Source organism: Octodon degus, unplaced genomic scaffold (assembly GCF_000260255.1).
Source record: "Octodon degus isolate 3935 unplaced genomic scaffold, OctDeg1.0 scaffold00131, whole genome shotgun sequence".
In the NCBI taxonomy this organism is placed as follows: domain Eukaryota; kingdom Metazoa; phylum Chordata; class Mammalia; order Rodentia; family Octodontidae; genus Octodon; species Octodon degus.
In genome coordinates this window covers 3,183,482-3,197,232 of record NW_004524707.1, presented here as the reverse complement: position 1 = coordinate 3,197,232, position 13,751 = coordinate 3,183,482, and the positions used below count along the sequence as shown (strand labels likewise).

General features: G+C 51.6%; 1 protein-coding gene across 2 annotated transcripts in view; it reads left to right on the top strand.

Annotated features, from left to right (window-relative positions):
• Plxna2 (plexin A2) overlaps positions 1-13,751 on the top strand; it is a 205,160-nt gene that overhangs the window by 147,424 nt on the left and 43,985 nt on the right. For both annotated transcript variants that reach the window (XM_004641153.3, XM_023701235.1), the window contains exons 11-12: positions 1,154-1,250; positions 4,636-4,826. In XM_004641153.3, coding sequence (XP_004641210.3) covers positions 1,154-1,250; positions 4,636-4,826 — 288 coding nt within the window. The remainder of the gene's footprint in view (positions 1-1,153; positions 1,251-4,635; positions 4,827-13,751) is intronic.

Sequence of the window (13,751 nt, the reverse complement as noted above, 5' to 3'; positions counted from 1 at the left end):
GGACTGACAAAGGTGTGGAGGGAAGCTAATTCGCCTGGGAGAGATAAAGAGAATCTGGGCCTCTTATCAGGGAGCTGTCAGAATCCGGGGTCACAGGCACTTGATAGAATTTGTAATCGGTGGAAGGCGCCTAGCACAAGCGGAAGCGGGTGAGGAAGAAATGGAGCGCAACAAAGGAGGGGCTGCAGGTGGGACCAGGGCAGGGGTGATGTGACCCCGGAGCTGCATGACCCCAGAGCTGCATGGCTGGCCTCAGAGGATGTCTGGGGCCTTCTTCCTAGAGGTGCCCGTGGGAGCTGAGCCCCCCCACTGGGCTCTTTCTCAAGTGTGTGAAGCAGTCCTCTGTGGATCAGCAGGAGAGGAATGAAGCTAGTGGCATTTGCAGTGGGGTGGTGACATCTGCCAGGGGGCAACTGAGCCTGCAGAGAAAAACAGCACAGGGCCAGGCCAGCCAGCAGCCTCACCTGATTGTCACTGTGAGCCCTTCCAGGCCCCGCAGGGGTGACAGGGCAGCCGGAGGGCACTGGCTCTGTCACCAGACATACAGCCTCTCCTGAGAGACACAGCCCACTGTGAAAAGATGCAGGGCAGCAGCTCCGAGAAGGACCAGGTTAAAGACCAAGTGACAGCTCCAGAGGCCAGGAAGGCGAGGGGGGCTGGCAGCAACGATGCCCCGGGGAAGATAACCCAAGTGCGACTGAAAAAAGAAGAATGTCTCAAAAGGATGAGGTTGCAGGGAGAGAGGGGACACCTCTAGCTTCATGGCCTTCCTCTTGCCGACCCCCTTCACACACTTCAGAAAGCACCCAGTGGGGTGCCTCAGTTCCCACTGGCACTGCTAGGAAGAAAAGCCCAGACATCCCCAGAGGGGCTGCCCAGTCCAGCTACATGTCACCCCTTGTGCCATAGGAATGCCACCCAGACACAAAGGGGCACCAGCAGTTGTGTATGGAGATAGGCAGGTTGAAGATCTTCATAAGGAAAGAGACAATAGCTTGGATAAGATGGCACAAGGCAGTGAATGGGGGTTAAGGGGTCGAGGTGGCTTGCTGGTGGAGCTAGTGGCTGAGTCAGAGAAGGGCTGCCGTGGGAGTGCCGGTGCGCTGCAGCCCCGGCCCCTAGCGACAGGACCACATGTGTACCTTCCCTGCAGTACCAGTACGACGGGATGGACATCAGCAGCCTGGCCGTGGACTTCGCCGTCGTGTGGAATGGCAATTTCATCATAGATAACCCTCAGAACCTGAAAGGTAAGCAGCCCCTTCCAGGTAGAGCTTTGATCTTCGAATGACCCAGGGAAAGACTAGGGCTGGAGGGATCAGAGCCGGCCGGCTGCTGTGCCTTGGATAATACACTCTCCCTGTCAGCAGAATTCTTCAGAGGATCCTAAAGCGACGTTTGGAGCCATCAAAGGCATCCTGGCGGGAGCCCTGTTTTATTACAGCTGGAGCATCTATCGGGCGGGCGGCTGCTGGCTCTCCATGTTATTCTTCGGCTCCTGGTGGCTTTGAAGTGTCTGTGGAGCCTGACCTAGGAGAACAGCAGGCAGGAACGTCCCGCCCGTTTCCTTGGAAATGGAGATATTGTTTCCACTCTGGCTCTCACTCCTCTCACTCCCCTGTCCTTGGTTCTGGTCACGGTCACTACACAAAAAAGGCTTCTGAGAGACTGAGCTCTTGGTCCTGAGGCGGAGAGAGGGAGTAGCAGGCTGACCCAGGCGCCCCCCTGGGGCAGAGAAGCTCAGGAAGAAGCGCTAGGCCGGAGCAGAAGGGGCACTGCTTGACCCGCCTTGGTGCTCCCTCTGCGAGGGGGCGCAGTGCTCCCTCAAGAGCACCCACTCATTAAGTGATCTGTTTGAAATTCATTTTCATAATTACCACAACTCTGAGAGGTCTGCACTGTTATTATTCTCATTTTGTAGACAGGAAAGTGAAATCCAGAGAGGTTAAGAAAGGGACCCATAGTAAGAGTGAATATTTGGACCCACAATAGTTTAATTTCAAACTGGCGTGCAAGTTTAACCCCATCCCTGGGAGGACCTGCGGGCCAGCATGCTGTGGGATATGCACCCTCACCTCACAGAGGACACCCAGCCCTGCCCCACCATACATCAGCGTCTCCTTGCTCTTTACCCCTTTCCCATACTGGATAGTAAACCCAGGCCCTTCACACCCAGCTCTATCCCCAGACCTTTTTTAATTTTGAGACAGTGTCTCACTGCGTTGCTGAATTGCCTGGGCTGGGCTCAAACTTCCAACCCTCTGCCTCCTCCTCCAGGAGTGCTGATTGCAGGCATGCATCACCACACCCTGATGCCCTGCTGTTCATATAGTGAGCCTTGCCGGCCTTGGCTTCTACCTGAGAGCCACACTTAGGCACCAGGAGGGGTCAAGGCCACAGATGGTCTGCAGGTGCCTCGGCCTTTGCAGGCTGCAGGTCCTTGTCCCCGGTGCTGCCATTGAAAGCACTGCGGTTTAGATTAGGAGAGAGAAGTGGAGCCAGGGGGATTGTTTGTCCCTTTTCTTCTCTGAGCCAACCAAATTTTCTCACCAGCAAGTGAGAGCAGACACTTTCCTTGCTGAGGATCTGGGCTTGGATCCCAGAGGCTGTCTTTGCACCTGGAGCCTGGAGAGAAACAGCCCCATCCACACTGGGCATTGAGCTCTCTCGGTGCCTGTGTAGCTCTTTGAGAGCACGGCAGCCACCCATGCTTCACATTTGTGCCCTCCCAGAGCCTGGCTATCAGGAGAGGCTACACACTTTGCTGGGCTGAGGCCACTGTGCTTAAGACCCAGGTCCTAGAACCCTACAAGCTAAGATTCAACTGTAGGCCTTTCCATTTGCAGCAGCATCAAGTCAGAGAGCTCCCATCTGCATCCCCGGTCCTCACCTTCTGTCTCCACCCATCCCCCACGCTGTGCAATGGGGAAAGGACGGCCGCTGCTCAGGGTCATCAAGGAGCCAGTGAGCTAGGGCCACATAGGCCAGTATGCACTTGGCTTTCTTGCCCTCTACCTGTAATCCCAGCTCTTGGGAGGCTGTAAACAGGCAGATCACTATGAGTCCAATTTAGTAGTGAGACCCTGAACACCCTGTTAGACCCTTCCCTAAAAAACACAAAAAAATGAAAAGGAGTTGAAAAGTGACTTTCGGAGCACATCCACCCCTTAATATCCACGGTGAATTGACTCAAAGATCCCCTGGAGATTCCATAGCCCAAGGATCTCAGTTCCTTTGTAGACTGTCACTGTTTCCCATGTTCTAGATCCCTTGTGTAATATAAGGTCAGTGCTACACACACAATTGTCAGATTGTGTTGTTTATGGACTAATGACAGGAAATAGGTCTGTATGTGTTCAGTATATACCCACTTTTTAAAAATACTTTCTTTTTCTGTATTTAGGACAGGGTCTATAGGGTATAAAGGTTCTCACTACATAGATCAGACTTACAGTGATTCTCCTGTTTTTAGCCTCCCAAGTGCTGGGATTACAGTTATGTGCCACCACGGCCAGTCTCAATCACCATCTCAGTGCACCCTGCAGGTGGGGCCAGCACAGCATGCTGGGGATCAAGCCCGGCCGCTGCATCTGCCTAAGCAGGCACTCTAGTTCCCTGAGCTCTCAGGCTGGCCCTTAAAAAGTACTTTAAATTCACAGTTGGTTGAATCCATGGATACAGGACCCACAAATATGGCAGGCCCACTGTATTTCGTTTCTGAAAAATTCTTTTGGGACTCTGAGTTCAAACCCTAGCAACAAGGAGCTAAGACCCAAGCTCAGAAAACACAGTTCCTCTGACTGGGTGGTTCCACCAGGGCTTTTAAGTCAACAGGAGACAAAAGCAAAGACAAAGAGTTTGGAGACCGCACCTGCAACTGTAAAGGAATCAGTGCATCCCCCCCCCATTCCCCATCCCCAGGGGTAATGAAAAAGATGGTGTTGTGCTCTTCCCTTGGCAGTGGCTCACCATTGCCAACCCCCTTGGCTTTCTTTAAGCCCCAGATAGACTCCTCCTGGACCCACACACCTTCCAGCACACTGGGGGTGATGCCTCTCTTCCTCGACCCCAACGTCCAGCAGCATTGCAAGCTGGAGCTTCAGGGTCTCCCAGCTTGTGGCACTGACTTTGGCGAGCTGCGAGTCATTACATTTTTCTTTGAGAATGTCCACTTTTACCTGAATAAGGAAATGAGCCCTCCCTGCTTCAAAGGAGGGCTATATGTGAGCATAGGAAAATGGCAGATTGGGAGTGCAGTTTGAGTTCAAAGGGAAGATAAGCATGCGTAGAACATCAGATATGGTGCAGGGCTGGGCTCACTACTTACTATAGGGCATTTCTCTCAACCCTCCAAAGAATGCAATGATTATTTCTGTGTTAGAGATAGGGAAGTAGGTTAAATACTTTGTCACATTGCTAAGAAGTAGTGAAGCCACAATTAAAAGGCCTGATCTGGTTCAGTCAAGAGCCAGAAGTCTTAGGTTATGTGCAGTCTTCAAATAACTCCTAAGAGGTGCATCTTATTATTCCCATCAGGCATTCTGGTCATGATGGTGGTGGGTGTTGTTACCATGGTCGGGCACACTGTAGGCAGCCTCTGCAGGCCCATCTGTGACCGGGCCTCTCTCTTTGCAGTGCACCTCTACAAGTGCGCAGCCCAGCGGGAGAGCTGTGGCCTCTGCCTCAAGGCTGACCGCAAGTTTGAGTGTGGCTGGTGTAGTGGAGAGCGCAGATGCACCCTTCACCAGCACTGCACCAGCCCTTCCAGCCCCTGGCTCGACTGGTCCAGCCACAATGTCAAGTGCTCCAACCCCCAGATCACTGAGGTGAGTCCCTAAATTCCCATAGGATGGCCAGGGGCATGAGGGAGAAAAGCAAGGTGCAGCTTGGACGATGGACTCCTGGAGTTGAGTGTGTCTAATGGGGAGGAGGGTATAGAAGGCCTGTCCTGCATGACTCACCAGCCTGCCCAAGTGTCCCCCACAAGTGTTTGGAGCACGTCTTCTTCATGCGGGTACATACGTTGCTGGGCACACATGCATACCGCCAGGGCTGCACAGCCAGCCCAGTTGCCTGCCAGGCTAGCTGAGCCAGGTGGAGACAGGACGTTAGCGCCATGCTGGGAGAACATTCCAGCAAGCAAGCTCAGTTCTGCACAGCAGACACGCGTTTTCAGGAGCTGCAATTAGCTCAGAGTTGCCGCGTTGAAAGACAGGCAGTGCCTTAGCCACTGTACCATTTCCCAGGGTTTAGTCTCTGTCCCGATTTGTTTGTGCAATTTAATGGGAAGAAATAGGTAATTAATTATACGAGGGAAAAAGTAGTGTTTCCAAAATAGCACATTGCAAAGGAAGATGAATAGATGATGTGGATGCAAACGCAGCTGCCGAGTTTGAATGGGCTGGAGAAGAGTTGCATTTAACTTGGGCTGCATGGTGTGCTCAGCACTGTTCACAGCTCTCATTTCAGCCACTGTCACTCGGGTTTTGAAGCTAATTACACATTCCTGGTGCTGACCAGGAATGGAGGCCTGTGCAGGCACCACAGTGACCAGCAGGTGTGCAGAACCTGGCCGGGGTTGCTTCCTGTCTGCAGCCTCCCTGAGCTGATGCCCTGGCTCTTTTTCTGGCCTCAATTTCTCTGTTGGCCAAAGAAAGTAATTCTGGTGCTCAGCTCTGTCACAGCACTGGGAGATTCCTTGAGCACCTCTACCTGTGATCACAGCAAGCAAGGTAAAGCAGAACAAAAAAATGAGAGAAGGCTGAAGAAGTTGAATATGCTCAAGTTGCAGTGAAGGTGTGACAGTCAGTTTTTGAGCTGAGATTCAATTATAAAACCATCTCAAATTTTTCTACGATTTGCCCAGATAACATACAACCAGAAGTGTTGTTTTTAATTCCTTCTAGCCCTTTCCTGCTGGTGTGGGCCAGGTAGATGTGACCCAACTATGTGGCCCTGGATAAATATGTATCTGGGACTTCACTCAGCTGCACAGGATGAAGTTATGTGGGTATAGACATGGTCCCATGAAGGGTAGGCAGCACCATCCCATCTCGATCTCAAATGAGGCCAGTGACAGTGGCTGTTGACATTCCCTTTGTCTTTAGAGAATGTATGCAGGGGCTGCAATTGGTGCCCCAGACTGCCCTCCGCCAGCCAGCTTCCTGAGCTGCTCCGGCTCCGTGCTTTGTCCTTGACTCTGGTGATTTCCAGAAGCTGCTGGCCTGAGGGCTTGCGCTGTTCTATAATTCCTGCGGCTGCAGTTGCCTATCTGTGTGCCCGTTGGCACCTGTGGTGCAGAGAGCTTAACTGGGGCAGAGTTTGCAGTGTATCAGCCCCTCCCACCTCTGCCAACCGGAAACACTACCCCAAGTCTGGCAGCCGTGGGCTCCCCAGCGGCCAGCCCCTTCCCAGCCCCCAGGCAAGCTGCTCAATAAGGAGCTTCTGCCTCAGCCACCCCTGCTCAGTGACCGGGATGACAGCCTGTCCTGTTCACAGAGGATATCCCAGATCCCAGAGGCTAATTAACCCCCTGAGGTAATGAGGCTGTAATTGATTTTCCCACTGAACATCTCAGTAGGAGTCAGAGGTTCCAAGTCTCTGGTGGTGATTTTCATGTTGAGCTGTTGAGAAATGAAACAGCATCTTCGCAAAGAGACAGACACTTGCTGTGTTCTGAGCTACTCGAGGGACATCGCTCCGGACAGGACGTGCGGGAGGGAGGAGCCAAGCCCAGAATCATATGTTCGCTGCTATCTGTCACATTTCCTCTCACTTCACATCCGCCGCCCCACCAGACCTCCCTAACATGCAGGGAGAGGCCAGATGCTGCTGGCCTGAGGACCTATTTATCTCTGCGCCGGTCGGCACCTGTAGCGCAGACAGCTGAGGTGGGGCAGGGCTTGGAGTCTGTCAGCACCTCCCACCTCTGCCAGCCTGGGGTACTTTTCTGTTCCCTAAGTTTTCATTTTTGAAATAACCTCAAATTTATTTTTTTAAAAAGACACAAAAATAGTACCAAGAACTTTCGTATTCCCTTCGCCCAGATTTCTCAAAGTTAATATCTTATATAACCACAATATAATTATCAAAACCAGGAACTTAATATTGATTCAATAATACTATCTAATACACACGCTTTATTAACATTCTGCCAATTACCCCAGTGACAGCCTCTATTCTGGTCCAGAATCCCATCCAGGATCCAATCCAGGATCTCATGAGACGCGCCACTGCCCTATCTCCTGAGTGCTATATCCGTAGCCATGCCATCCCTGATTCTCTTCGTGTTGTTGAAGAGTCCAGGACAATTATTTTATAAAATGTTCCCAATTTGAATATATCAGATGCTTCCTTGTGAGGAAATTCAGGTTATAGCACTAAATTCAAGTTTAGTACTTTTTGGCAAGAAGTACTAAGACCGTTCTGCAGAGTTCACACTTTTGTATGTTTCTCCCATGATTTTTTATTTCTGCACAAATTGTCCCCACCTTGGTGCCACTGCTGAGGGCAGTAAACAGAAGCATGGGTTATAGAGCTCCTTCCTGGGGCAGAAGAGGATGCCGCAATGGCTTGTGCGGTGGCAGAACTTCCAGTCCTGGAAATAAATGGAGGCAGTGAAGGGGTGCTGCCCTGCTGCTGGGGTGGAGAAAATGAATAAGCTGGTCTTAAGCAGAGGAGTGGGCTCCCTCGTAGTTAGATGAGCAGCTGTGTTCTTCCTTAACCCTTCCTTACCCTCACTGTCTCCATGGCAACCAAGCCCACCTCTAGAGACCCATCCTTTATGGCAGCTTCATGTAGGACAAGTTGTACAGCCTATTGAATTTCCCAGTTTGCACGAAGCTCAGGTTAGGACCCCCTCAGGACTCACCGTCTGCTCTTTCTCAGCCAGCTCACAGCATGATAATGACGCTGTCCCCTGCGGGAGGTGGCCCAGGCTGCTCCCATTTCCAGCTGTCATCTGGGCATCTGTGCATATGTCACCTGTTCAACCCCAGAAGCAGGAGACAAAGCAGAGGGCTGAGGAACCCATGCTGTGCCTGCCCACTGCCTTTCTGCTCACCCCAGCCTATACTCTGGACCTATGGGGGGCTGCAAAAAGGAGGAGATGGGGAGCCACTCCCTGGAAAGGAGGGTTGGGAAAAGCATTTCCTAAGAAACCAGAAGGAAGAGTGAGGAGACTGAGTACGTTCTCAGGAAAAGAAGCCTTAAGTGGGTGACAAGGCTCCTGAGCGAGTGCCAACGAGGTGTCCCCTCTGCTCCACACTGTAGGTGAGTTCCCAAGGTCTGCTTAACAAAATGGCACACACAAGGTGCCTTCGGCTACAGAAGCACATTTCCAAAGAGATCTGGAAACAGAAGTCCATGATCAAAGCATGGCAAGGTTGGTCCCTGCAAGCCTTTGGGCCTCTCTCCTGGTGTCTGGTGCTTTGCTGGTGGCCCTGGTAGCCTTGGCATTGTAGAAGTATCACTCAGCCTCTGCCTATCATGTGATGTTCTCCCTGTGTACAGCATTCTCTTAATTTTTTTTCATGTATTTGGTACAGGGCCTCACTATGCAGCTCAGACTCATAGTGATCCTCCTGTTTTCAGCCTCCCCAGTGCTGGGATTATAGGCATGCACCACCAGGCCCAGACTTGGTGGCCAGCTTAGCGCACCTCCATGGCATGTGGTGCCAGGGATCAAGCCCTGGTCCCTGCGTTTGCCTAAGCAGGTGCTTTAGTCTGCTGAGCTATCTTGCTGGCCTGCCTTAATTTTTTTTAAAGGACACCAACCAGATTTGTTCAAGACCCACTCTAATAACCTCATTTTTAACCTGATCACTTCTACAAAGATTCTGTCTCCAAATAATGTCACCTTTTGAGAAACTTAGAGTTAGCACTTAAATATATGAATTTGGAAGGGGATTCAACTGATAACAGTGAAAATTCTGACTAAAGGGAGGAGTTACCACAGTTCCAAATAAATCAGTTTCCTCCTGCATGGTTATTTAGTTAGCAACTGTCTGTACCATGCACCGCTCTGGGCTGGAGGGTGTCCTGTGGATGAGTGAGTCTTGGGTGAAGAAGCAAGGAGATACATCCTCCCCCAGGAAAGGCCCAGCCCATCCTGAGCATGGTCAAGCCAAGAGAGGCTGGACACTGCCCTCCCTGCAGGCCACTCACCTTCCACCAGAGAGCCTAGGGCAAAACCTTCTAACGCATACCTTTGGCTGCTGCCTCCTGGATAAAAAAGGAACAGGACTGCAGCAGGGCATGCATCCTCACAGCCACGAGCACCCTAGCTCACACCATGGACGTGAGTAGACGCACCACATTCTAATTCCAAGACTCTTAATAATAATAGCTTTTCTGTAACAAGACTCTACTAAGTGCCAGACTCTATGCAGTTTGCATACTTACTCCTCAAATAAAAAGCGTTTATGGTGGATATAATTATGTAAAAAGTTGGGGAAACAGTACTTGGGGAAGTGAATCGTTATCACAAAACCATGCATCCTGTTGGTGGCCCAGCCATGGGGGTTGCGTCCCTCAGTCAGAGGGACAGTGGGAGGTACAGACTCCACCACTCCACCCCACGCCAAGCATGCCTAAGACATCCAGGGCCAAAATCCTCTGGGAAGATGCTAAGAGATGCCAGACAAACAGGACACTTTAGCCACACTGAGAATGTAGCCTTTTTACCTTACTGCCTAAGCATAACTTGGTCCACACTGATCCCTGTAACCAGGGAGAACCATGAAGAAATTTGAGGGTGCTTTGGAACTTCGGGCATCACGCTGGCCTTTCGGCACAGGTGTTTCACTCCGACCCCAGGTCTGGCCTGAACCTGCCACACTCATAGCAGAGGCAGTGGCATGCTGTTCGGCCTTTGCCAACCAAAGCAATGAAGATTAGATGGAGGTAGACTCCTGTGCTGGGGTCTGACCTCTCGAGCAGGTCTACCTAGTGGGACAGCCCAGAGGATGGGGCCCAGTTCAGCCACCTACAGGTGGAGCAGAGATCTGAGAAATGAAGGCAGAGTGGGCTGGGGCTGTGGGGACGGGTCCCAGAGCTGACACCTCAGCCAGGGCCAGGAAGCCCCCACACTTAGTTTCTGAAAGAATGTTCCCCTGAAGCCACCAACCACAGGAGCCAGCAAGAAGGTACAGATGCAAAGCAGGGGCACGGGTTTACAGCCATCTCTCCACTGACCACTGTCTAAGTTTTACTTGAAGAATTTTTCAACTGCTGCAGCTTCCCTGACCTCAATAATCCATGGTTAGGAAATATAAATTCTTTTTAACATTACTCAACATTATCTTAGATACCTGGATCCAGGAAAGAAAATCACTTGTAGGAAACAGTGCACACTGGTCTTCAAAACCCAGCCTAAGTAATTTTCTATACTCTAATGGTTTGAGATGACCCATTACTCCTGCCGCCTTCTACAGGCCATGTGCCCAAATAATCGAGAGGAAGGTGTGTCCCCTGGGTGGCAAATGCTTTTGGGAAACCATTTGGAGAGCTGGGACATTTACTAGAATTTATCTGCAAGGTTGCACTGCATGTCTGCAGAAAAGGCCAAAAGCCCCTGCCCGAGGCCGCAGCAACTCACCGCAGAGTTCCCAACCAGAGAAGTAAGTGAGATAGAAGGAGCCAGCCAGCTTTCCCAAGAAACAAGCCGGCACTCTGATCTCCCGTTCATTTATTTGCAGGCCTCATTAATATAACATCACTGCAACAAACAGCTAACGGGGGAAGGTGTCAGAATGAATAATGGAGTTACTCTGCTGAGATAACAATTAGCTTCCGCATGTACTATCAGCCAGGCCAGAGCCAGAGAGGAATCACGCCGGGCAGGAGAGCCTGAGCCTCCAAAGCCACATATTCCTGCAGAGCTCGTCAGCTGGGCTCTAGCCTGCCCAGAAGAGTGTGCACTCACACATACACACACACACACACACACACACACACACACACAGAGATGAAGATGTGACCATGTGCTGTCTTGGACCCACCATCCAGGAGTCTCTGGGGGCCAGGGTAGGATGGAAACTCAAAGGCCTCGTGCCAGCATTGCTGACCTCTGAAGAGGGGAGGACACTGAGCAACAGGAGGGAACAGGTGGCCCAGGAAGGAGATGACATCTGCCAACACGAGATGCATCCTCACTCGTCACCCCTGAAATTCCAGGGGAGGGAGAGGACACAGCCTGCCGGGGACACAGGCTGGGCAAGGCCATCCAAGAGCAGCTTCCCTGTGACTCCTTCCAGCACCCTGCCAGAGGTTCTGATATCAGGCTGTCCCTTCTTCTGAGCCTAGTAGAGGAAACAGTCAGCCCGCAGGGGTCACTGGAAGGGCCGCCCAGTCCACAGTCGCACGGGCCACGTTCACAAGCGAGGCTGTGCACCTGCCTGCGTCCTCACGTGGGGTGCTCATTGTAACAAAGCCATTTTTTAACCTCATTTTCCCTATTGACCTCAACTAGCCTGGCTTCTGCCTGGAACTCTAGATTTCTTAATTGTAAAATGATCAGGACAAAAATAATAGTGAGTATCCACTGAATGTGACCTTATCAATGGAAATGCACGAAGCACTTCACACACACCACCGGAGGTAAACCTCAGAACTTTGAGAAGGTGCTGTCCTTAGCCTCGCTTGGCATATGGTGAAACTGAGGTGCCATGAGACACGATCACTTTCCTAAAGTCGCCTTGCTACTACATTGTAGAGATAGGCTGGGACTCAGTGGCTTAAGTCTGCAGCCCTCACGTTCAGCCTGTGTACTGTCTTCACCCTCTTTCCTGAGCTCATGGGGACAGAAGGAACCCTCAGTCCACAGAGGCAGAGGAGAGGGAGAAGCTGGCTCCGAGCTCCTCCCAAGCCTGCTGCAAAGAAGGGAAGCAAGCCCGTAATCTGTGCTCCAGCATCGCACAGGAAGCTGGACATGCACAGGGAAAGCGGACCAGGGGCCAAGGCAAGTGCGTCGTGCAGACAGTCAGAGGGGCAAAGGGGAGGCAGGAAGCCCGGCAAGGCGCAGACAGTAGGAACAGTGACAGCAACAGCAAAACCAATCTGCTCTTTACAGAGCAGAAGAATATGGCCTAGACTAAGCAAAGGGGGCTGGAAAACAGGGCAGAGGAAGCCAAGAAGCAGGCTGGTATGGGTGCTCTCTCATGGCAACCCTGGGCTCTCTCCCAGGAGCAAGAGGTTGGCCAGCCTGGCTAAAAGCACAGGTTAAATAAAGCTGGCTGTGGCCTGCCCTATAGTATAACCTTCAGCAGCTTCCTTAACCTCTGGGGAGAAACACTGGTATTCCCGACCTAAAAAGTAAGAATAATAATATTACTGTTTTCATAACTTCTAATGAGCCCAATGTAGGATACAATCCCAATACCCCTGGTATGCATTCTCACTCATTCATGAGCACCTAATAATTTTTTAAAATTGTAGGCATCATTATCAGAACAGTCTTTAATAACCCGGAAGTATTCCCTTGCTCTGTCTTCCTCGCCCACCGACCCTATCAGCCAGGAGACAGAACCAGAGGAGCACAGCAGCTGTAGGACAGGAGCCCAGCTTTCTGAAGTTCCCACCATACTCCTCTGAAGCAGACTCCAATTCTGCACACCCCCAGGCTCTGACCAGGTCCCTGACTGAGCCCGACCACAGGAATGGCTTCCTGGCATGCAGCCAGCCTGAGACTCTCCCTGCAGGCTCCCCTGCGCTGGGCCTTCCCGTATCTCCTGCCCTGCTCCCTGAGCAGCCCTTGGGATCTCCCCAGCTGTAATTAATCGGCTGCAACTGCTGTCGCCCTTGGGCAGCTTTGTGGCACGGTTCCCACTGAACTGTTCTATTAGTAGCTGCAAGAATGAGGGCAGACACGGCATCCTGGTGACTGCTTTCCAAGACAGGGCAGCCACAAAGGAAAACAAACCCGACAGAGACTGGCAGGAATGCAGATCCAGCTGGGTGCCCCAGTGGACATGCCAGGGCTCAGGTAGGCCCTGCTGCTGTTAAGGTGGAGGGTGCCATACTAAACCCTAAAGTGTTTCCCATACCATCCTTCAAATTCTGCAAACAGTCCCCAGACTTGGCTCCACAGGCCTCCAAATGCCAATGTCCTAACAGCAAGACAATGATACAACATAGAGCTCATTAAAATGTAAATACAGGTCTCTTTAAGGAAAGAACAGCAGAGGAGAAGGCACCCAAAAGGGAGGAGGGGAAACCCAGGGAGTAAACAAAACCTGCAAAGGTAACTAAGGTTCCCCCTCACCACTGGGCTTTGCCCAGGGCAGCTGGTTGTGCCATCCCTAGGAAACACAACCTCACAGGCATCCTTATAGTACATTAACCAAGTGGAAAGCACTCCAGCCATCAGCCTGGGGTAGGTCACCATCCTGGGAGGATGCATGGAAGTCCTGGGGTCCAGAGGAAGTGTCCAAAATGATGACAAGGCTGAGAAGACAGCATCTGCAGAGGAGAAGATGACAGAACTGCAGACCCTGAGGCCAGGGTGACTTCTTTGCTGCCTTCAGTATCTTGAGAAAGTGGCTGTTCAGTCCTCCATCCACTGAGGGATCAAACTCGACATTGGCTTAAAGGAAAGCAAAAGTGATTACAGGAAGAACTTCTTAATGGTTCTGATATCAAAATACTTTGTCATGGCTAGCCCAGGTCCGGTGAGTGTGTGGAAAGCTTCCTGATAACCTGCACCGGCGGGACCAGTCCCAGCCCAGGCGCAGTGTGGGCCAGACCCTCTCCCA